The sequence below is a fragment of the Suncus etruscus genome, chromosome 5, assembly GCF_024139225.1.
Source record: "Suncus etruscus isolate mSunEtr1 chromosome 5, mSunEtr1.pri.cur, whole genome shotgun sequence".
NCBI classification, from domain to species: Eukaryota; Metazoa; Chordata; class Mammalia; order Eulipotyphla; family Soricidae; genus Suncus; species Suncus etruscus.
Window position 1 is genome coordinate 71,262,233 of NC_064852.1, and position 26,022 is coordinate 71,288,254.

A 26,022-nucleotide genomic window follows, 5' to 3' on the forward strand; every position below is an offset into this window, starting at 1 on the left:
AGCCCTGAACCTTTATTAATGTATGGGGGAAAATTTTTTTATAGTTTAATTAGAAACCTGTGATTAAATCAATAAATTGATATATAATGTTTCTTTCCTCACCGTTTTTCTCCTCTGTGTTCAAATTTGACTCGAACATCATTCTGTAATAAAATGAATTCAAATATCAGGAAAATATATAGTTAATGAAAATTTCTACAATTATTAAATTATTTTTTCATTGTTATTTAAAACAGAGAAGAAAGTTCATTTTTCAGTACCAATTTTTATTAATAGTGTCTGTTAAAGAACTGAGTTGAGAATTACATTGCTAAATCTGGGTTTAACAGGAAAGACCATTACTGATGGTATGATGGGTATAAAACATTTGCTATTCCTATTGTAGGAACATAGAAAATCACATTTCTACTTCCATGTTAAGTACTGCAAATAAATTTTAAGTACAAAACTACTCTCATCTGCAAACATACAGAATAGTTTTAAACAAAAACTATTTGTTTATGGAAACACAAATATTCCATGTTCACAGAATAAAATTTATGTTTAGGGCTTACTCCTGGCAATGCTCAGGGGGCCATATGGGATACCAGACATTGAACCCGGGCCAGCTGCATACAAGACAAGTATCTTATCTGAGATAAGGTAACTTATCTCTAACCCTAAAATATAAATATTTGCTGGGTCATACTGAGCAGCACTCAGGGGTTACTCCTGGCTCTGTGCTCAGAAATCTCCTCTGGCAGGCTCAGAGGGCAATATCGGATGCTGGGAACCAAACCACCGTCTGTCCTGGGTTGGCTGCATACAAGACAAATGCCCTACCAATTTGCTATTGCTCTGGCCCTAAAATACAGCATTTTATAAATAAAAAATATAGGCCAGAGCGATAAGGTGTTTGCAAAGGCGTTTGCCTCGCAGACTTCTTTCCCAGGACAGATCTGGGTTCAATCCCCAGCTAAACTTTAACTATAAACTATATGTGTTTAGATGTCACATTTGATGATGTTTGTGGGCCATGCGGGTTGCCCTAGGAGGATAATGTGATGCCAGAAATTGAGCCCAGGGCTACCCACAGGGAAAAGCCTGTACTTTTGCTCTATGCTTTCTCCCCAGACTTTAAACTTTAAACACATTTTCTATAAAATCAGAATATCAAAGAAAAATAATTCATGGAAAAACTATAACATTATTAAAATATTGCAAAACAAATACCTGTTTTTTTGGAGATAATGATTTTGCTTTTCTGGTTTCCTGTAAAGATAATGCTGGTCGACTGGCCTTATGAAGAACTGCCAAATCTTGCATGATTGAGTTCAAAGCTTGCTGATCATCTAGATGTCAAAAAACAAACAAAAACATCAACATGTATCCAGATTAATAGTTTCAGTATCTATTCACTAATCATTAAAATTGATAGTAATGCAAAAAATGCTTCTAGAATACTTCTATGCCTGTTGTTTTAAAGTCACATCCAGAGGAGCTCAGGCTTTTGTGCTTGGAAATGATCCTAGTGATACTCCAGGGACCTTAATGGCACTGGACATCAAACCAAGGCTGATGGACGCATGGCAAGTGACTTAATCATTTTACCATTTCTATAGTCCAAGGTTTTGTTATTTTGGAAATAAAATCTTATTTTAAAAACTGTAGATGGGGGGCAGGGAAGGTGGCGCTAGAGGTAAGGTGTCTATCTTGCAAGCGCTAGCGTAGGACGGACCGCGGTTTGATCCCCGGGCGTCCCATATGGTCCCCGCAAGCCAGGGGCGATTTCTGAGCACATAGCCAGGAGTAACCCCTGAGCATCAAACGGGTGTGGCCCAAAAACCAAAAAAAAAAAAAAAAAAAAAAAAAAAACCCACAAAAACTGTAGATAGAATTAAATGATACTAAGTTCAAGCACTAATATCATTCTAACTCTTCACTAACATTCTAACTGTTCACATTGTATTTGTAAACAATATAAATCCATTCCTTTTCTTTAGGGGTGAGGGGCATACAAGCAATATTCAAGGATTACTCCTGGCTCTGCAGTTAGAAATCACTCCTGGCAGTGCTCAGGCCTATATGGGATGCTGAAGATCAAACATATGTGCAAAGCACTTTACCTATACTGTACTATCTCTCCAGCTCTCACTTTCATCAGGTTTTTTGTTTTGTTTTGTTTTGGTTTTTAGGCCACACCCAGTGACACTCAGGGGTTACTCCTGGCTATGCTCTATATATGTTCTATATGGTCCCCCAAGCCAGGAGCAATTTCTGAACATATAAACCAGCAGTAACCCCTGAGCATCACCAGGTGTGGTTCAAAAACCTCCCAAAATTTTTTTGGTGAGCAATAACTTATAAGAAAATAATTATTAAAGCATGCATTATCTGTGAGGGAGAAATCATAACAAAGAATGTACCAAATTAAAGGAGTCCTCAGTCAAAAAACTGGTTTCTCTAAAATACTATTTTTTAGGATGCTTTAAAATAATGCTTACTGGAAAACTATTGGCATATCAAACATTTAAATTATGGTTCCAAAGACCTAACTAAATTCCATACTGAAAGAAAATTATATAATCCTTAACAAAGTATCCTTTGTTAAATAAAATTTGGTTATTTTTTAAATTATTTTTGTTATTTTTTATTTTTGCCATGAAATTGAGCCCACTGGGCATATGTAACAAAGCATATATAAGAACTAAATAAAACTATGTTACTAATAAAAATAAATCCTCCCAAGTGCTGGAGAGATAGCTCAGAGAATAGGGAATTTGCCTTGCACTAGGCCAACCTGAGTTTGATCCCCAGTATCCCATACAGTCCCCCGAGCCTGTCAGGAGTAATTTCTGAAAACAGAGCCAGAAGTAACTCCTGTGCACCACTGGGTGTGGGCCTAAATAAATAAATAAATAAATAAATAAATAAATAAATAAATAAATAAATAAATTCTCCCTGATGAAAAGAATAAGCTAAGAGGGACAGAAAGATAATACAGGATGATAATGTACGTGCCTTGGATGTGACTGACCACAGCTTTAGCATGTGATTATCTGAGCTTGGGTACCCCAAAGAATTACTCCTGAGCATAGAACCAGGAGTAAGTAATCTCAGAAAATTGCCAACTATTACCCAAAACCCATCCTCCCACAAAAAAAATAATACTCTAGGAATATTAACTAGAACAAAATACCTGATGTTACTCATCTGAGAAAATACGATCTTTAATTTTACATAAAGAGAAAACTATAAAAATTATTTAATCTATTAAATGATTCATGAGCTATCATTAACAGTATTCTAAATCATGGTATCTCAATAAAAACTGGTGGAAATAATATGGGATGCATGCTGAGAACAGGGGTGGAAAGAGGACAACACTGGTAGTGGGAATGCCCCTGATTCAATGTCACTATGTACCTTAAATATTACGGTGAGGGCCCGGAGAGATAGCACAGCGGCATTTGCTTTGCAAGCAGCTGATCCAGGACCAAAGGTGGTTGGTTCGAATCCTGGTGTCCCATATGGTCCCCCGTGCCTGCCAGGAGCTATTTCTGAGCAGACAGCCAGGAGTAACCCCTAAGCACCACCAGGTGTGGCCCAAAAACCAAAATATATATATATATATATATATATATATATATATATATATATATATATTACGGTGAAAGATTCGTAATTCACTTTGGTCACAATAAAAATTATTTTTAAAAAAGGGGGCCAGAGAGATAGCATGGAGGTAAGGCATTTGCATTGTATGCAGAAGGATGGTGGTTCAAATCCCGCTATCCCATATGGTCCCTAGAGCCTGCCAGGACCGATTTCTGAGTGTGGAGCCAGGAATAACCCCTGAGCACTGCCGGGTATGACCCAAAAACCAAAACAAAAAACAAAAAAAATTTTTAAAGAAAAAAGAAATATTTTAAGTGACCTTAAAAAAAGGTAGAAGAGGGGAAAGCATTAAGAAGTTACTTTTTAACATTTTACATGTTTAATATCACATGTAAAATGTCACCAAAAATACATGCATGGAAGGGCCACAGCGACAGCACTGAGGGTAGGGTGTTTGCCTTGCATGTGGACAACCAGTGTTCAATCTCCGGCATCCCATATGATCCCCTAAACCAGCCAGAAGTAATTTCTAAGTGGAAAGCCAGGAATAACCCCTGAGACCTGCCAGGTGTGGCCCCAAAACAAAACGAAACAAAAAAGTTACATGCATAGAAAGCTTCTGTTTAAATTTAAATCTCTTGCAATATTTACATATTGCCCTTGTTTTAAAAAAGAAATTAGAAGCCAGAGAGATAGCATGGAGGTAGAGTGTTTGCCTTGCAAGAAGGAGGATAGTGGTTAAAATCCCAGCATCCCATATGGTCCCCCGAGCCTGCTGAGAGTGATTTCTGAGCATTGAACCAGGAGTAACCCCTGATCACTGCCGGATGTGACCCAAAAACCAAAAACCAAAAAAAAAGAAGAAATTTTCTTAAAAAAAAAAAAAAAAAAGAGAGAGAGAGAGATTAGCTACTGTAGTTGTGAAACCAGAAGGTCATTTGAACAAAATCATCTTCTTATGAGGATGATATGCATGTGAAAGTCAATTTAATTGAATACTTTCTTTTCTGGCTTGAAGATAAATAAATTGCAGGGTAGGGTGTGTATCTTAGTGGTAGAGAATTGCATGTGTGAGGTATTGGGTTGACCCAGGAGCCACTCAAAAACCAAAACCAAACAAAAACCATGACTGGTAAAGGCCAGCAGGAAACACACTTTGAGGAAGTTGGCAAGAGATAAACTAACATACCCACAAAAGATAAAGTTGTTAGTATACTCTATAAGCAGGGTTATGTTAATTCTTAAGTTGAATCACTGAAGAATTAAAGAATCTCTGTGATGATCTTAAGTACAAGGGGATTAGACAAATTGTAAATGAATCTTTATAAATTATAAAGATCCAACTGAATTGCACCCAATAAGCAAAGAAGAAACCTGACCAACAACCAACCACACAGAAGAAACAGTGGGTTTCTGACATATCGTGGCGCATGTCAAGAAGATATGTAGGGCCCGGAGAGATAGCACAGTGGTGTTTGCCTTGCAAGCAGCTGATCCAGGACCTAAGGTGGTTGGTTCGAATCCCGGTGTCCCATATGGTCCCCCGTGCCTGCCAGGAGCTATTTCTGAGCAGACAGCCAGGAGTAACCCCTGAGCACCACCGGGTGTGGCCCCCCCCCCCCCAAAAAGGAAGATATGTAGTTGGGTACAACAACTAAAAATACTTGGGACATACTTTCAAGTAAAATATTTAAATTAAAAATTGTTACATATATTATTATTTATTTCTCATACTTGAAAAATAAAGAACATTAATAAAAAACTCATTATCAATGAGTCATACTTTAAATAGAATTTTATGTGGTTACTTTTGATGTCTTTAAGCAACTACCATCTTTGGCTTGGCATTTATTAAAGTGAAATATTATTTGAGAATAGAAGAAATTAATCTTTAATACACAGTTCAAATTGCATGTGAGAGCAATCAGACTGAGAAGTTAGTATTTCAGTAAAAGGACATCTACATAGAAAGGGGAAGTGAAGCTGCTGAGGCTGCAGAGAATTTGGACTATAGGAAAGCAATACAATCATGGCAAAAAAGGAACTGCAGAAAAAGAGCACAAGTATAGTTCGGCAAAGTGAAAGTGTGCTAGCTATTCTGTTAATAAACATAGATCAATTTAGCTCCATGGTCTATAATATCATAAATACACACAAATTAGTAAATAACTATGTCAAGTGTTAGAGAAGGTCTGAGAAAGATAAACACACAAGTATATGTGACTGTTAAAAATATGGAGATTAGTGTGTTTAAAAACCTAGGTTGCTAATGACTCAGTTCATTTTTCCAATTTAGGATATGGCAGGGCATTCACTATTTTTCCTAGGATTTCCTCCAATCCCTGTATTTCAGAAGCCTCAACCTGAAAGAAAAGAAAAGAAAAGGAAAGGAAAGGAAAGGAAAGGAAAGGAAAGGAAAGGAAAGGAAAGGAAAGGAAAGGAAAGGAAAGGAAAGGAAAGGAAAGGAAAGGAAAGGAAAGGAAAGGAAAGGAAAAGGAAAGGAAGAAGGAAAGGAAAGGAAAGGAAAGGAAAGGAAAGGAAAGGAAAGGAAAGGAAAGGAAGGAAAGGAAAGGAAAGGAAAGGAAAGGAAAGGAAAGGAAAGGAAAGGAAAGGAAAGGAAAGGTAAGGAAAGGAAAGGAAAGGAAAGGAAAGGAAAGGAAAGGAAAGGAAAGGAAAGGAAAGGAAAGGAAAGGAAAGGAAAAGGAAAGGAAAGGAAAGGAAAGGAAAGGAAAAGGAAAAGAAAAGAAAAGAAAGAGAGAGAGAGAGAGAAAGAAAAGGAAGGAAGGAAGGAAGGAAGGAAGGAAGGAAGGAAGGAAGGAAAGGAAAGAAAGAAAGAAAGAAAGAAAGAAAGAGAGAGTGAAAGAAAGATAGAAAGAAAGAAAGAAAGATAGAAAAGGAAGAAAGAAAGAAAGAAAGAAAGAAAGAAAGAAAGAATGAAAGAAAGAAAGAAGAAAGAAGAAAAAGAGAAAAGGAGAGAAAGAAAGAAAGAAGAAAGAAAGAGAGAAAGAAATGAAAGAAAGAAAGTAAGAAAGAAAAGAAAGGAAGAAAGGAAGAAAAGAAAGAAAGAAAGAAAGAAAGAAAGAAAGAGAGAGAGAGAAAGAATGAAAGAAAGAAGGGAGAGAGAAGAAAGAAAGAAGAAAGAAAGAAAAGAAAGAAAGAAAGAGAAAGAAAGAAAGAAAGAAGAAAGAAAGAAAGAAAGAAAGAAAGAAAGAAAGAAAGAAAGAAAGAAAGAAGAAAGAAAGAAAGAAAGAAAGAAAGAAAAAGGAAAGAAAACAGAGAGTAAGAAGGTTGGAAACATGGCGCAGAGAGTATAGCATAAGGCTCCTGAGTATATAGTTTTGAGTTTTAAAGCATCTTTCCTGTGAATGGATGATTTGCTGCTTATTCTATATTGAAGTGTCTAATTTACAAATTTTTTTTTGATTTTTGGGCCACACCTGATGACGCTAATGAGTTATTCCTGGATATGCGCTCAGAAATCGCCCCTGGCTTGGGGGACCATATGGGATACCTAGGATTGAACCCAAGTCCATCCTCGGTCAGCCGCATGCAAGGCAAACACCCTACCACCTGCACCACTGCTCCAGCCCTGATTTATAATTTTTATGTTGTAATCTAGTCTATCATATTTCATCAATGGCAATTATAATAATTCCTCATGGGCCAGAGCCTAACACAGCAGTTATGGTACTTGAATTCCATGCAGATGATGGTTTTGATTCCCAGACTGCCAGGAGTGATTCCTAAGGGCAGAGCCAGGGATAATTTCTGAGCACTGTTGGGTGTGGACCCTTCCCCAAAAATATTCCTCAGCACTAATCTTAAAAATAAGATTTCTTGAGCCCGGAGAGATAGCACAGTGGTGATTGCCTTGCAAGCAGCCGATCCAGGACCTAAGGTGGCTGGTTCAAATCCCGGTGTCCCATATGGTCCCCCATGCCTGCCAGGAGCTATTTCTGAGCAGACAGCCAGGAGTAACCCCTGAGCACCGACGGGTGTGGCCCAAAAACCAAAAAAAAAAAAAATAAATAAGATTTCTTTCTTTTCTTTAACAATTTTTTCTGAGATACTACGATAACATCTGTCATACATACATCATTCTAACACCACATCCATCCATCACCAGAGTGCATTCTTCCCTTTGTTAGTATCCCTAAGGCCCCTACAAACATCCCACCTCTACCTTCCCAGTTAAGTTTACTTAGTTCTGTAGTAAAGACAAATTTCTTTTTTTCTTTTTTTTTTTTTTGGTTTTAGGGCCACACCCATTGACGCTCAGGGGTTACTCCTGGCTATGCGCTCAGAAGTTGCTCCTGGCTTGGGGGACCATATGGGATGCCGGGGGATCGAACCGCGGTCCGTCCAAGGATAGCACAGGCAAGGCAGGCACCTTACCTCTAGCGCCACCGCCTGGCCCCAGACAAATTTCTTTAAAAAGAGCATTTGCATCTTAAGAAAATGATAATAAAGATTTTTAAAATGATAATCTATCAGGGCCAGAGAGATAGCGTGGAAGTAAGGTTTGCCTTGCATGCAGAAGGATGGTGGTTCAAATCCCGGTATTCCATATGGTCCCCAGAGCCTGCTAGGGGCAATTTCTGAGCATAGAGTCAGGAGTAACTCCTGAGCACTGCCAGATGTAACCCAAAAACCAAAAAAATAAAATAAAAATGATAATATATCATCGAAATGTAATTTAAATGTCCTGACTGTGCATATTAGTTATTTAAAAAAATGTAAGTAATAGTTAATACATAAAATGCTTTAGCTGAAAATCATGGCATAAATTTAAAAATTCACATAAATCTACTTTATAAAATTTTAATATAATCAATTCTCATACAGAGAAAATATTTCCCCCATTTTAACCTCTAAGTATAAATAAAAAATAATTTTTGTTTAAACTCACCCATCATGGCAACCAGCTCAATTATTTGAAAATTGGGGAAATGGCTCTCCCATCAACATTCTTTAGTGCCTTAGGAAATAAAAAAAACGAACAAATCAATAATAAAAAGAAAACAGTTGTTGCACACACACACACACACACACACACACACACACACACACACAAAACAATCCCAAAGAAGTATAAAAAAATTATAAGCATACAGTATTAAAACTTGACACATTTTGCCGGGGAGAGGTGATAATTTTCATCCGAATGCTTTTATAGAGACTAAAGCGATCACCCAGATTGACTGGAGATAGAGCAATGTCTCACTAATAAAGAAATCCCATCAGTAGAGCAATATTCTAGAGTCAGGAAGAGGTTTTGCGTGTAAGTTAACCCTGGGAGTAGAGGTAGGGGCTATACAGAGCACCTGACTTTAATCCTACACTCGTAACACTGAATTAACAGGGAATCACCTGCACCTTGGAGGTCTCTTATAACAGTCTGCAGCTACTGTGAACTGCCTGACAGAAACCTAATCCTATACTGAGGGCAAATTCCTGAGAAGATTTCCACTGAACTCAAAGCTGTGTCAGCTGGGGACCAGAAAGACAATGATCAAGATGCCCTTTCTGGGGCTGGTGTGATAATATAGCAGGTAGGCATCTGCCATACTGACCAGGATTCAATTCCTATATGGTCCCCAAAGCCTGCCAGGAATAATTCCTGACTGCAGAGCATAACCCCTGAGCAATGTCATGTGTGGCCCAAAGACCACCCCGCCCTTCAGAAAAAAAAAAAGAGAGCCTCTCCTGGTACATAAATAGATCCATCCGTGACTGTTCACATTTGAATGCTTTAGCAAGTCACACCTCTTCAGTGAGAAAGTACAGGTGGACTTCCCAAAGCAAAACCAGCCAGGGATGTAACGACAGAGAAAAAAGATCATGTTCAAAAATGTATAAATGTTGAGGTGATTATGCTGGATAAATGAAAGACAACTATTGAATGGTTTCACTTATATATGAAATATAAAGAAACTAGCAAAAATACAAAACTCCAAGAGCCAGTAAAAAGTATAGTAACTACTAAAGGGAAAGCAAATATAGGATGGGCAGAAGAAGGAAAGGGGTGTTTTAGTGATGGAATATACTGGAACTTTGGTGTAGGAGTGGTGATAACTATAAACATACAGTAGTAAGAAACTAAGCCCCCAAAATCCATAGCACTGCAAAGCATTTTTCAAGTGAATGAAATGACAAATAAGCAAAACCCTTTATAGTGTTTAGTAGCCTGAAGATATGCCAAATTTCTCCACAGCTATAGGGTAAGGTTTAGAGACAAAAAGGAGGTACATCAGCAAAATTAGCAAAGGTCTACATATTCACTTTTTCATAAAAGAAAATGTCAGAAACAAGTTTTTCAGAACTCTGGAATTAATCAAAGCCTTGCAACAATTTGGGTGGCACTTAAAAATATTGCTGAGAGACTGCAGTCTTCTGATCTTTTCTATTCCTGTCTCTATATCCCCTCCCAAGTTCCAAACCAGTAAGGAAATCCAACTATCCACAAGCACAGTGAAAATAAGCAGTCACAGCAGAGTATACTGAATGAATTTAAAATACCCCTTACAAGTTCAATTCCCCCTCAAGTTGTTATTATTTGACCTATCTAGTACTGGCTGGTAAACACTTGAAAAGATGCCTTTATTTAACCAACACTGTTTGCTTTGGGGCCTTATCTGGCTGTATTCAGGACTTCTGTCTCTAAGCTCAGAGATCACTCCTGTGAGCTCCTGCAACAAACTGCAGATATAAGGATTGGGTTTGAGTTGGACGCAAAAGAAATAAGATCCCTCCCTATACACTGTTCTATCTTTCTGGCCCTACACAGAGTAGTATTTTTTTGGGGGGGGGGGGAGGGGGATTGGATATTTGGGCCACACCCAGCAATGCTCAGAGATCACTCCCTGCTCTGGAATCATCTGAGATGTTAGGGATTGAATCCGAGTTGGCAGCACACAAAGCAAATGCTCTAAACACTACTGTCCCGGCCCCACTTTTTTTTTTTTTGGTTTTTGGTTTTTGGGCCACACCCAGCAGTGCTCAGGGGTTACTCCTGGCTGTCTGCTCAGAAATAGCTCCTGGCAGTCACAGGGGACCATATGGGACACCGGGATTCAAACCAACCACATTAGGTCCTGGATCGGCTGCTTGCAAGGCAAACACCGCTATGCTATCTCTCTGGGCCCCCAGCCCCACTTTGAAAACTAGAAGCTCAATACAAATTATCATTAGATTTTTATTCTATTTTGGCTATAAGCAACAACACTCTGATTTCAGAAGAATTTAAGGTAACAGTACTTCCTCAACAAAGGAATTTTCTGCTTTTGGTGCTTATTGTATGTAACAAAATTTCCTCCATTTAGCTTGTCGCTGGATAGAATGAGAAATAAATGATCCTTTCTATTTTAGCTTACCACTAACATAATTACACACAGTAATGCATTTATGGTTTATAATTCATTCCGGGTACAAGTCTTCATTTTATAATGAGGGATTATCTTTTTGTTTGTTTTGTTTTTTGTTTTGGCGACACACCTGGCATCGCTCAGAAGTTACTCCTGGCTCTGTGCTCAGAAATTACTCATGGCAGGCTCGGGGGCAGTGGTGGTGTCATATGGGATGTTGAGAATCAAACCCGAGCAGCAGTGTGCATGGCAAACGCCCTTCCCACTGTGCGATCACTTTGGCCCAATGAGGGCTGATCTTATGAGGGATGACGAGTGTGATCTTAGATGGTGATAGAAGGAATTACTACAAAAGTGGGGAACTGGGCAGGGTAAATTTAGGGAAACACTCCAGAGTACAAACTCAAAACTCTTTTAGTAAGAAGAGCTTTGATATTTGAGGGATTTTGGTTTGATTGTTTAGCCAGCAGTGCTCACAGCTTACTCAAGGATCACTCCTGGTGAACTTAGGGAAGCATATGAGGTGTTAGGGATCAAATCCTGATAGGCTATGTGCATGACAAACATTCGGCCACTGTACTATTACCTGGATGCTATTTGTTAAAATCAGTCAGCAGCAATTGCTTATACTTCAACTGTCTGATGAAAAAGAAACAGTAAGGGAAAAAAGTAGGAATGTTGCACGGGTGAAGGGGGGTATTCTGTTTGTGACTAAAACCCAACTATAATCATGTTTGCAATCATGGTGCTTAAATAAAAAATTTATTTAAAAAAAACGTAAAAATGTTTTTGTTTTGAAAAGTTGAAAAAAGAACTTTCAAAAGTCCTAACAGTTGGAAAAGTTCTATAGAACTCTAGAACACAAATGCTCAAGACTGTTCCATATTAAAAACTTTCCTAAAAAAAAAACTTCCCTAGACTTTCATCTATGTCTAATCTTGAGGCTTTGTGAAAGCACTAAGTAAGAGAAAGGTATGAGAGAATGTTAAACGCCACCCCAACAAACACAGAGAACTACACGTTCCAGGCATCAAATAAATCTGTGTAATCATAAGCTTCAGAAGCTAACAACTGAATTGAATAATCTTTCAGTGACCACAGAAAATAATGCCATAAAAATATGTGCTTGGTTAATCCCATGACAGTATACTTCAGGGGTGGTGAAACCCTGTATCTCCTAGGTCAAGGGAATTCCCTCTACAATATCCCCAATGCAGGGGGATAAAGAAAAGGAGAAAAAAAAAAAGCACAAAACAATCATTTTTCCACATGTTTATTTATCGATTGATTGATTTTTTTGACTGTCTTTATTTTGGTGTGAAGACTACGGTTGATGTCTCCAATATTATTTTATTTTATTTTGTCTTGTCTTTCTCTTTCTTTTTGCACTTGAGCATGATTTGATTTCAGAACTGAGACTATAGTGTGGTGCCTGTCTTTATTGCTGTAGTGCTCACCGGTTATTTAAGTCGATATTTTTTTCTGTATTGTTGTGGTATCTCAATTACCTTTTTCACGTCCTCTCTCAAACTGAGGTTGGAAGCCTCTAGGGACTCTGCCCATTTTCAGCGTATTTGACTTTTGTCTTTTTTTTTTTCCTCTTATTTTGTACCCCAATCTATTGCTTTTCTTTCCTTCAAACAAAACCACATACCTCAATTCTTCTAGCTCTGCCTCTTAAATAGAGGGGGAAACAAGGGAGGGTTCCAGGACCAAACAGATATGTGATCACTAATAGTAAGCCAGACAAAGAGGGGTCCACCTACTCTAGCAGCCTGGGGGGTGATGGTGGGGGGTATATGGGTTGTAGAAATGGAACTGGAATGGGGGGAAGACATAGTTGGTGATGGGTATTCCCCTGATTCAATGTTAATATGTACCTAAAATACTACTGTGAAAGATATGTAAGCCATTATGGGAAAAAAAATGTGTTTTTAATCAAAATCTTTCTTTGACTTATATGTATTACTATTATATCAATTATATTACATGTTATGTTATGTTACTATATTATGTTATGTTAGTTTACCTCATTATGTTAATCAATTTTGTCTCTTGAATAAATCCTTACAATAAAAAATTATTACAACATATGTCCTTTTCCATAAAATGATATTATTTAATAGCAAAAATTTACAAAAAAACTCCTGGGTATATCTCTTGGTAAATCATTGTTGGAACTAGATAACAGGGTTTTTTTTTTATGTACACATCAAGACTAAATCCCCGATCTTGGACCCCAAAAAGCTCTCTTTTAGTAACTCCTGTTTAAAAGGTCAAGAAGGTTTGACAATAAATAGGAGAGAAGGTTAAAAAGGGTTGCTGTGTTTTCTCTGTAGACCCTGTCATCTAGAATAAATGTAATTATCAGCACCAAAGTATGGTAGTAGAGAAGAAAGTTGTTTTGCTGAGATGAAGGGAAATCATCATCTCTCCTGCTTGTCTTAATGATATTTTAATAGAAACACTTTCTAGAATAAATATTCCTCTGTTATAAATATAAAAAAAAAGAAATATAAGTGCTTGGGGCTGGAGAGATAGCAAGATAAGGCGCTTGCCTCTCAACCCCAGTTTGATTCCTGTACCACAAATAGTCCCCTGAGCAATGCCAGGAGTGATTAAGTGTATACAGAGCCAGTAGTAAGAAACCAACACATTATTCTAGAGGGGACAAGAAGAAACAATCTTGGGCACTAGAGATAGAACAAAGGACTAGAGCATATAGTTAATCAGAACTATTAACAAACTCAGCAAAGTGGCAGGAAACAACGTCAAAACCTAAAAAATGAACTGCTTGTCTGTGTGCTAACAATGAACAATATAGAAAAGAAATTGAGGGGCAAATTCCACTTAAGATAGTCTCAAGAAGCCATGAGCATTGCTCAAAGGGTTGGCACATATGTTTTGCTTTTGCAGGAGTCTCATGTTTTCTCTGCTACACCATATGCCCCTTGCACTTTTAGGAACAACATTAAATACTGGGAGTTGTCCCTGAGAACCATCAGATATAGCCCAAAACAAACAACTGCAAATCAAAAGTACCACAAAAAAACAAAGTACTTAGGATAGATTCACAAAAAAATCCCACAAGTCCTACATACTTAAATACAAAACACTGTTTAAAGAAATTAGAGCAGATCTAAATATATGAGGACTTCTTCAGGCCAGTGAGATAGTACAGCAGATAAGGTGCTTACCTTGCATGCAATTTACCCTTTTCAATCCCTGGCTATCCCATTTCAATCCCTGGCCATCCTACCTGGTCCCCAAGCACTACCAAGAGTGATTCCTGAATCTAGAGCCAGGATTAAATCCTAAACATCACTGATGTGGCCCCAAAACAAAAAAAGACCTATCTTCGTATTTATAAACTGGTAGAAAAATACCATTTTTCAATAGAGCTCAGTGGGGACAAGGGCCACCCCCTAGGATGCTTAGCCCAGCAGTCTGAGTCAGAAAAGGCAGTGGTATTCAGATTCAGTGATGTCAAGTCACCTTAAAATCATATAAACCTACAAGGAACCCTGTGTAGCTAAAATGTTAACTAACACTTTCTGACTTTGAGGGTTTACTGAATGGGCCAGGGCCATATCAGTAATCTCCAAATATCACAGGGCCTAAAAATTATAGTATCATTTTAAAATCAAGTACCAGTAGGTCTGAAAAATTAAGGGGTGGGGAGACAGACTGTAGTAGTCAAATCAGTGCTGATAGACAAGAAACGGATAGAATAAGGAATTCAGAAATCAACCAGATGATTTTTGGTCTATGGTCAATTTTTTTTTTTAAAGTCCCAATGCAGGGGCCAGAGAGATAGCATGGAAATAGGGCATTTGCCTTGCATGCAGAAGGACAGTGGTTCGAATCCAGGCATCCCATATGGTCACCAGAGCATACCAGGAGCGATTTCTGAGCGTAGAGCCAAGAGTAACCCCTGAGCACTGTAGGGTGTGACCCCCCCAAGAAAAGTCCCAATGCAGTAGGAAAAGAGACACCAATGGTCCATAATTGAGAGGCCTGAAGTAAACTTTCAGCAGCTATAGGACAGTTAGTTTAAAAAAAGGAAACCAAGGGCCGGAGAGATAGCACAGAGGCATTTGCCTTGTAAGCAGCTGACCCAGGACCTAATGTAGTAGGTTCAAATCCCCTGCGTCCCATGTGGTCCCCGTGCCTGCCAGGGGCTATTTCTGAGCAGATAGCCAGGAGTAACCCCTGAGCACCGCCGGGTGTGGCCCAAAAACCAAAATAAATAAATAAATAAATAAATAAATAAATAAATAAATAAATAAATAAAAGAAAACCAAATGTAAAAACTAGAGAAATATTTTTTAACAAACTCTGATGAAAAACTGGCTAGTCACATGCAAAAAATAAAATATAGACCAATACCTCATGTCACCAAAGTTAATTCAAAATTGATTAAGAATCTTGCAGTTAAAAATCAATAATTTTTTAATTAATAAAATATATGAAATAAAGGAACACTCCCCTTTGAACCAGAGCAATAGTACAGCAGGAAATTGCCTTGCACAACCCAGGTTTAATCCCCAGCATTCATATAGCAGCTTTGCTAGTGATCCCTAAGCCAAGAGTAAGGCCTGAGCACAACCAGGTGTGACTCATAAATAAACAAACAAAAACAAAACAAATACACCCCAATATTGACTTTAGAAGTATCTTTAATAATTTGACTCCCTTGGCGATAAAACAAAGCAAAAACAAAACAACAAAATACTAAAGTGTATCTGCTTTTATTTCAATTCTGTACTACACATCTTTGCTTCCAACATCAGAAAAAAAAAAAAAAAAACTGATTAACACAGAAGAGAAAAGAATGGAATGGAATGCAACACTGAATTTCAATGGGTAAGGGTTTCTTCTCACCATTTAAGCACCATGATTACAAACATGCTTGTGGTTGGGTTTCAGTCATAAAAAGAACATCCCCCCCTTTACAAGTACAACATTCTCACCACCAATGTCCCCCACCCCTTTCTTCCTGTCCTCTGCCTGTATTCCAGACAGGCATTCATTGCATATGCTATCCCAAGTACAGTCAGGAGCCAAGCCTAAGAACAAAGCCAGAAATAAAACCTAAGAACTGAAGGCTGCAAACCTTGGTAACTCAAACAATTTCTCAAACAGTAAAATCATAAGATGAGTAAACTCATTCTTAAAATGAAAACCTTTATACTTTATAGTGAAATATCTTTCACTTTTAAATTAAATATTAATGTTTATTAAATAAAATGATATTCATAAATATCTTTTGATGCTTACTCAAAGAGTAAACAAATTTTACCTACCATAAAGTTCATATCACCCCCAACTTATATTTCATGTAAAATTATTTAGGTTAAAACTAAGAAAAAAACCTTTATAGTACATTTCACATAGTTTATAAGCTAAATTTTTATTTTTATTTATTTTTATTGGGGGGGCCCACACCCGGAGGTACTCAGGGGTTACTCTTGGCTCTGCACTTAGAAATCGCTCCTGGCAGGTTCAGGGGACCACAGGAGATGCCAGGGTCTTACCCTGGTCAGATTCTGGGTTGGCCACATACAAGGCAAACTCCCTACCGTTGTGCTATCAATCTGACCCCAATATAAGCTCAATTTTTAGCATTCATTAGTTCAAAGGACCAAAGAATATGGTTTGCATGCAGGAGTCACAATTACTTTTTCTTTTTTGGGGGGTGGGGGTGAGGGGTTGGGTCACACCTGATGACGCTCAGGAGTTACTCCTGGCTATGCGCTCAGAAATCACTCCTGGCTTGAACCATATGGGGACACCAGGGGATAGAACCATGGTCTGCTCTAGGTTAGTGCGTACAAAGCAAACGCCCTACCACTTGCACCACTACTCTGGCCCTGAGGAGTCACAATCTCTATCTCCAGCATCAGATGATCTCCTGTGAATTGCTAGGAATACTCCCTGAGCACTGTTGGATGTAGTTTCAAAACAAAAAATAAATAAATTTTTAAAAAATGTATAATTTCGGGCCCGGAGAGATAGCACAGCGGTGTTTGCCTTGCAAGCAGCCGATCCAGGACCAAAGGTGGTTGGTTCGAATCCCGGTGTCCCATATGGTCCCCTGAGCCTGCCAGGAGCTATTTCTGAGCAGACAGCCAGGAGTAACCCCTGAGCACCGCCGGGTGTGACCCAAAAAACCAAAAAAAAAAAAAAAAAAATGTATAATTTCAAAGGATATAGTAGAAATCTTTTGAAATTATTCGTATTGATTCTTTTGCTGGCATTTGCTGTTATACCTACTTTTAATAGAGCAGAACCTAGAGACTTATTTCTAAGAAAAAATGCCCCCCAAATGATAGGATGCTATATTTCTAAGATTAATTGCAAGATGATTGATTTCTTCTTTGCTCATTCTTCTCTTTTACTGACACACTCAAAAGAAATCACTGTGCCAAAAGCTGCCAAATGAAAAGGCATCTCAGCCAACATCCAGAAGAGATGTTAGGACAGCCAACAATCAAATGAATGAACTAGGAAGCGTAGCTCCTCTCCGCTGAACCTTATAATGACTACAAACTGGCCAACAATTAACTTTAGCCTTTGGGGAAACCCTGAGCCAAATGTAAGCAAGTAGCCTGCACCTCAACTGTTGTTACTTGAAATGCTTGTTGTCAAAGTTCAGGAAAAACTTGTTAAAAGTAATAGATAATAGGAGCCAGAAAGATAGTATGGAGGTAGGGCGTTTGCCTAACATGCAGGAGGATGGTGGTTCGAATCCCAGCATCCCATATGATCCCCCAAGCATGCCAGGAGCAATTTCTGAGCGTAGAGCCAGGAGTAACCCCCAGCACTGCCGGGTGTGACCCAAAAAAAAAAAATGCTGATTAGCATTTCCAAACAAAATTCTAAGTATGCATATGCTAGAAGTGATATATTCTAACAATATGCAAATACCATTTGCAAAATAGCATAACTGGTACAATTAATAAACAATGTGGTCCAACAAAGAATCAATCTGCAAAGACAGGAAGAATGATTTTATCCATTTTTGGCAAAGAAACTTAAAGATACAGCAAAAGCAATGCTGAAAGAAACTTGTAAATGCCTTAACTGAAGAGAGAATGAGAGGGGGTGAGGGGGAGAAAGAGAGATCAAGATCTCAAGTTAGCAACTTTAACTCTACACCTTCAGAAAAAAAAAAAGAAGAAGAAACTCTATGGTACCAGAGATGTTGGCTCAAGTGGTAGAACATGTGACTTTGGACCCTATTCCCCTACTGCATGGTTCCCTGAGTACTACCAGTAGTGGTCCTGATTCCCAAATCACCTCCATCGCTAATTTTAAATATGACATCTCACAACAAAAAAAGAATTAAGATGAAAACTAGTTGGTAGAAGGAAGTAAGACTGAAGCAAAGAGAAACAAACAAAAGAAACTTCACTGAAATCAACGAAATGGACAATCTAACTAGACTAGGGCTTCTTAAACCTTTTCTACTTGTGACCCTTTTGCCCAAGAAACGCAACACAAGTGAACACTGCCATAAACACCTTGGATTCATTATGTGGTCGATTTTTCTTGGTTTTGGGTCATACCCGGCAGCGCTCAGGGGTTACTCCTGGCTCTATGCTCAGAAATTGCTCCTGGCAGGCTCGTGGGATGCCGGGATTCAAACCACCGTCCTTCTGCATACAAGGCAAACACCATACCTCCATGCTCTCTCTCCAGCCCCATGTGGTCGGTTTATAATTAATCTCTAATCACTGTGGATTCAGCAACCTTTAGCTATAGCCAAATTTTCACAATACCACATTCAGTGACATGATTTTGGGAATATATGTCATGAACCACAGTTCAATAAGAACTAAGAAAAAATGTAATAGTTAAGATAACTAAAATCAGAAATTAAAAGGAAAGGATATAGAAAGAAAAAGGAGCATATGGTGAGGAAGCCAAGAAGACACCAGCTAACATAATCTCTTCAGGGCCCAAACCCTGGTAAACTGTCCCCACCCAATATGGGTGAGGCCAGAGGAGATCAACCTTGAGCACTTTCTAACCCATGAGCCCTAACACAACACATAGTAAAAAACACACTACAAGCATGGCAATGTGGACACAATGCAGGGCAAACTCATGTATAGAGAATGAAGATGGCAGCTCTGATGACCCAAAAAGTACCAACCAGCTAGGTATCCTCTCTGATAAGGTGTTTAGAGAAGAAATATAGAGGATGTTCATGGAGCTCAAAGAAAGCATAGATCAAATTGAATGGAACACAGATAAGAATCAAGAGGATATAAAGATAGAAATCAGAACACTTCATACTGAAATAACAGGTCTGAAAACCTCAATGGAAAGCCTCCCCAACAGAGTAACAACAGCTGAGGATGGGTTCACTGAGCCGCAAGATGAGATGCAGAGCAACTCCATATAGCAGAAGCGATTGGAAAAGAATCTTAAAGCAGATGATCAGACAATGGATAAACTACTCAAAGAACGTGAACAGATGAATATAGAAGTCTGATCAACTCAACAGAAACAACATAGAAATCATTGAAGTTCTAGAGACCCAGAAAGAGAATAATAATAAGAGTTGGAGGAAGAGTAAGAAGTGGGAGAGGAGGGGAGGAGGAAAAGGGAAGGAGGAGAAAAAGAAGAGGAGGAGAAGGAAGAGGAGGGGGGAAGGGGAGGGGGGAGGAGGAAGAGGGGGTAAGAGGGGGGAGGAAGAGGAAAAAGAGGAGGGCAGAGGAGATGGGGGGAACAGGAGGGGGAAGAGGAGGGAGGAAGGAGGAGGGAGGAGGAGGAAGGGGGGAGGAGGAAGAAGAGGAGGGCAGAGGAGGAAGGGGGAGGAGGAAGAAGAGGAGGGCAGAGGAGGAAGGGGGAGGAGGAAGAAGAGGAGGGCAGAGGAGGAAGGGGAGGAGGAGGGGGAAGGAGGAAGAGAGCAGAGGAGGAGGGGGGAAGAGGAGGAGGAGGAGGGAGGAGGAAGGAAGAAGAGGAAGGAGGAGGGGGAGGAGAAAGAGGAGGAAGGGGGAGGAGGAAGAAGAGGGGGGAGGAGGAGGAAGAGGAGGGCAGAGAAGGAGGGGGAGGAAGGGGAGGAGGGGGGGAGGAAGAGGAGGAGGAGGACATGAGTTTCATTACTAAGGCTGCTATGTTGACTCCAGAGCACTCCTGCAGATCTAGTATACCCCAGTTGTGGGAAGATGTCACTATCTGCTCCCAATAAAAAGATGATACTGAGGGGCCGGGAAGGTGGCGCTAGAGGTAAGGTGTCTGCCTTGCAAGCGCTAGGACGGACCACGGTTCGATCCCCCGGCGTCCCATATGGTCCCCCCAAGCCAGGGGTGATTTCTGAGTGCATAGCCAGGAATAACCCCTGAGCGTCAAACGGGTGTGGCCCAAAAACCAAAAAAAAAAAAAAAAAAAAAAAAAGATGATACTGAGTACACATGTCTTGCTGATAGAAGTTGAACATATTTTATTGCTTACTGCATGTCAAAACTCTCAAATAATTTCAAATAATTTTTTGCAAGAACTCAAGTCTGTAGATTGTCTACTCTAAACCTTAAACTACAACATAAAAGTACCACAAGTTTAGCCAATCTCTGTTAAATCCATCCCCATAATACTTTTAATTTTATATTTTGTTAAGACTATCTGTATATTGAGCTGCATACCTTTATAAGATACAAGCTCCTTAAGGATAGAAAATAGATTTTTCTATCACCTACAGTACCTAGCAGCATTGTGTTCTTAGCCTTACCTTAAATAAACAAGTGTCAAATGTTCCTTACAATTCTAACAAAATACTGTACACATCTTTCAATCAAAACCTACATGTCTTTCCCAAGAATTTAGAAATCTCATTCCCTGGGTTGCAGTGTATGCCTATGCCATGAATGCCTGTATTTACCTCCTCTTTAGGAACACTTATTCAAAAAAATTCCATCTCAAACCTTACTCAGGAAACCTCTAATTAATTCAACTGCTACTTTTAGCATTTTGAGTCCCATTTCTGGACATGCTCTCCTACATAGGAAATTTAAAAATCATTACATTAAAAAAAATCATTACATTTTTTGCCTTTCATTGCTTTTATCATGTTTTCTTGACATCTAAGTATGTATGTATCATTCTTATAACATCAAGTGTTATTACTATTATTATTTCATATAGCTTCAGGAATATTCACTACTATAAATAATTTTGTACTTAACACTTTTTTTTTTTTTTTTTGGTTTTTGAGCCACACCCGGCGTTGCTCAGGGGTTACTCCTGGCTGTCTGCTCAGAAATAGCTCCTGGCAGGCATGGGGGACCATATGGGACACCGGGATTCGAACCAACCACCTTTGGTCCTGGATCGGCTGCTTGCAAGGCAAACACCACTGTGCTATCTCTCCGGGCCCTTTAACACTTTTTATATATTAAGTTAGTAATCATAGTTCTTTGCACATATTTCACTATAACATTTATTTACACATAGATAGGGTAAACTATACACCTAGTTTGCTAAGGACAGTCCCTGTTTATTTTTGCTGCCCCAGGATAATGATTAAAACTGCCTCTTTTCACTCTCAAGTAGCCCAGTTTGAGCAATAAATTGTACAGTGACCCCAAATATCTTTCTCCATCTTCTTCCATTAAAATAAGGCTGTACAGAAACAATGGTTAACTTATCTATCTTCAGTGCTATTTCTAGTAATTTAGTTTTTATTAACATAGGATGGAAGGTAATAATTATGTATCTAAGCAAGAAAAACTAATTTATAAATTTCCCTCCCTCCTTATTTTGGGGCACACCTGAAAGTATTCCTAGCTCTGTATTCAGGGTCACACCCTGAGTCTTGGTGGTTCATGTAGTGCCAGGGATCAAACTAGAGAAGCTATCCTCAGGAACAGTTTCCTCCACAGAGCCTGAAGTGGCCTTGGAGCATGTTGGGTATGCACCCCCCCCCAAATAAAAAAACAAAAAAACAATTATACTAACACAACAACACAACAAAATAATCATAATAAAAATATAATCACACCTATATTTGTGGATTTATGATAGAAATAAAATGAACTATCATCAAAATGTGGAGAAAAATCCTGCAATCAGAAGCTGCTGGGGGGGGGGGGTGGCGCGTAGAGATAGCATGGAGGTAAGGCATTTGCCTTTTTGCAGGACGGTGGTTCAAATCCTGGCATCCCATATGGTCCCCTGTGCCTGCCAGGGGCGATTTCTGAGCATAGAGCCAGGAGTAACCCCTGAGTGTTGCCAGGTGTAACCCAAAAAACAAAACAAAACAAAAAAAGAAGCTGCTCAGGGGACCATATGGGATACCAGGTATAGAACACAGCTCAGCGTGTGCAAGGCAAGCGCCCTACCCACTGTGCTATCGCTCTGGCCTCACAAAACTGAAGTCTTATTCAAGAATACATGTGGGTATCCCCTCCCCCAACTCTTTATTTATCCCATCTGAATAATCAGAACTGCCCACATCTGGAATAGACAGGTAAAGGAGGCTGACTTGGGTGAGGAGAGAGGGATTAAGAAGGAGAATTAGAGAAGTGGGCAGAAACTAGAATCAACAGCGAGATTCAACAGTGAATCTCTGTTGGGGTGGGGAGGAAGGAGATCTGGGACATTGGTGATGGGGATGTTGCACTGGTAAAGGGGGGGTGTTCTTTGCATGACTGAAATCCAACTATAATCATATTTGTAACCAAGCTGTTTAAATAAAGATATAAAAATAATAATAAAAGAGTGATTCAGCATCAGATTCAGCATCAGCAGTTGAGCATTAGCAAAGAAGCAGCAGCAGTAGCATCAGCAACCAGCAGTAGGACTGTTTTATATTAAAACAACAAATACAATCTAAAGAGTTCAAGTGAAAACTCGTAACTTAACACCACCAGATCCTTAGTTGAGAGAATTTCTAAAGAACATATGTCAAGAAAATTTATTCCAGAAAACAAAAATTAGCAGATTTAATAAACATGGAAAAAGAGACTATTATTTATATAAAGTAAAAATAAAATAAGAATTAAAGAATAAGTCAAGAAACTAAAAAGCATAAGATAGAATTGTAATGAACAGCTTTAATACATGATATAAAATTGAAATGTAGTTTAGATTTATAGCTGTCTATTTATCCACAAATAGATTTTTGTAAACTCGTCCTTTCTACCATACTACCAACCCCAATCAAGGTGATTTATTACTGTCATTGAATTAGTGGTGAATCAGAAAACAGACCCAAACAGGAACACTCTCTCCAAGAATGTTAAGTAGCTACTAAAAGCAAAGAACAGGGATCAACAGGTAGGTACTAAGTTGTGCTAATAATAATAAAGTACTGCTATCTGGTTGATTTCTACCTTTCATCTCTGTTATGTCTTAAATGCTTCTTCCCTTTTTCCTATATGTTCAAAGGATCTTGCTGAAAGTCCTCCTTATTTCCCTCATTTGGTTATCTTTCCTTCTCTAAGTGGTAACAAAATAAATATCCTCTGCAGACTACCAGTGTGCTAAGCATTTCAGATACATCACTAACTATGCTGGAATGACAGGGTTAGCTACTTCTTCACTCATCATGGTAGAGTCATCTTTCTTAAAAATTATTACTTAATATAACTATTTCACAGCTATGTTTACAGCTGTTCTGAAAGCTGAATGTACAAACTTTGGAAATATAAGCAATGTCTACTTTATTTTTTCTTTTTTTAGTTATTAGGACATACTTGGCAATATCAGGGGTTACTCCTTGTTCTATGCTCAAAAATTATTCCTAGTGGGCTCAGGGGACCATGTGGGGTGCTGGGGATTGAAATTAGGCTAGATTTGTACAAGGCAAGAGCCCTACCTGCTGTACTATCACTCCACTCTCTACTTCTTTATTCTTATCTCCACTGATTTCTCTCCTCTCTGCATCTTGCAAAATATACCTGTTATATATATGGAGGCCTTTTTAATATTTCTCTATAATATCTTTAGGTCTACCTGTTGTCCCACCTATGATCTTCCAAGTGGGGCGCTTTTGAGAGCCTAATAAATAGTTGTCCTTGAGCAAGGTGCTCAGGGTCCTTTGGGCAGCTAGCTGGCAAGCTCTGGGCTTTTGGAGCTACTAGCATGCTGACAAAAGGATTCTGCACTCAACCTGTCTCTTATCTCCCTATGCTGCTTCTTCCTCCGGAGGCTTCTCCCGCTGAATCTCTCGCTGAATTTCTCTCTGAATCTCCTTTACACTCCTAAGACAACCCCCCTATTAGCAACCACAGACCCCTCCCATCCAGGTAAGATAAGCAGAAGTTGGGAGAGGGGTAACATACACCCTTCTTATTTCTTAATCATTTCTCATTCTAACTTTTATTACTTCTAAAATTGCTATTACTAATAAGAGCAAGTATTTATAATAAGCAATTTTCATTGTACTAATATCATGCTGAATGCTTTATAAATATCTAATTTAATTCTTACAGCAGTCTCATTAGATGTTATCTGTCCATTTCACAGAGGTTAATGAACTTGTTTGCTCTCTTAAAATTGGAAGAACCTATGTCTATAAAATATTATTGTATCTATTACATGTGTGCAAGTTAGTTCTTTTCTCTCTCCTCTCTCTCTAAAATATTATTGTATCTATTATATGTGTGCAAGTTAATTATTTTCTCCTCTCTCCTCTCTCTCTCCCCCCCCCCCAGTAATTTCATCAACTTTCTGTTCTCTTGTATTTCTCATGCAGTTTGTCTTTCTGATAACCAACAGACCAAACAGCAACCTCAACTCCATTAAAAGCCTGACTAGGCCATAGAAGAGACAGCTATGCAATGGCAACAAATGTAGAAAGACTTCCCACCAGCTCTACTTCCCACTTCTCAGATTGACATGCAAATTTCACTTTGTCCAATGTACCACTGCTGCAGGATGGTTGATTCGCCTTCAAACTTCACTTGGTCCACTATCCACTGCTGCAGGAAGGCTGTCTAGTGAATTTTCTCAGATCTCCAATGTACATCCTTCTCTCACAAGTGTGTATAATCTACTCTTTTCATAAATATAGCATGTGTCTCTGATTGAACCTTTAATCAATGAAACCACTAAAGAATGCTCCTGAACTACAAACCAAGAAAACTGCAGTTCTTTCAAGATCTTCAACATAACCAAATCTAGGACAGTAGAGTCCTTTCACAGCCTCATTCAAATCTTTGTTCTTTTTTTTTTGTTGTTGTTGTTCTTGTTTTGGGGTCATATCCAACCATGTTCAGGGGTTCTGCATGCAGGAATCACTCCTGGCAATGCTCAAACCCTGGGTTTTGAATATACTATGTATATTATATTATGTTTATTAATATGTATAATGTACTATCTCTTCAGCCCCATCCACTCAAATCTTTTATTTTAATTCTGTACAACCCATCTTTGTTTCTAAAGATTCTAAAGCAGTTTCTAAAATTCTAAATAAGTTTCTAATCTAATCTTTGCTTCTAAAGTTTCAAAGAAGCGGTACCTCCCTAATTAATTACTTCCATTAGCAAATTTAAAAAAAGCAAGATTTAAAGGCAGTAACATTTGAGTGTTACATCAGATTAACAAATAACAATTTAATTACAATTTACTAACTTATTTAGCTAATCACATGGAACTTTTTTCTGGTTAGAGATATGAAATTGACAAAGGAAGAACAATACAGATATTCTGGAAATTATTTGTACTGTTTGGCTTTACCAACTTTTTTTCTACTGGGAGGAGTGCTTTATGTAAAAAATATATTATTTTAGGCTTTCCAAGTGGATCCTCTACATTATTAAAATTTTTCCAATGAAAATTTAAAAAATACACATACAATTTTCCCAAAATATCTTTCTTGTCCAAAAATATCCTCCCACCATTTTTGGCAAAAGTATTTCCTGCCGGAGTGGTGGCACAAGCAGTAGGGCGTCTGCCTTGAACGCGCTAGCCTAGGACAGACCACCGGTGTCCCATATGGTCCCCCAAGCCAGAAGCAATTTCTGAGTGCATAGCCAGGAGTAACCACTGACCATCAATGAGTGTGGCCCCAAAACAAAACAAAAATATTTCCAAAACCGTATTTCATTAG

The 26,022-nt window shown here is 38.6% G+C and overlaps 1 protein-coding gene across 1 annotated transcript in view; it reads right to left on the reverse strand.

The window, feature by feature from the left end:
* The window catches only part of MAP3K2 (mitogen-activated protein kinase kinase kinase 2), a 41,660-nt gene extending 33,085 nt beyond the window's left edge, over positions 1–8,575 (reverse strand). The window contains exons 1-3 of the mRNA XM_049773111.1: positions 8,507–8,575; positions 1,213–1,331; positions 103–143 (exon numbers count right to left, since the gene is read on the reverse strand). Of these exons, the coding sequence (XP_049629068.1) occupies positions 103–143; positions 1,213–1,331; positions 8,507–8,513 (167 nt within the window). The 5' untranslated portion in view covers positions 8,514–8,575. The remainder of the gene's footprint in view (positions 1–102; positions 144–1,212; positions 1,332–8,506) is intronic.
* Positions 8,576–26,022: the final 17,447 nt, after the last annotated feature.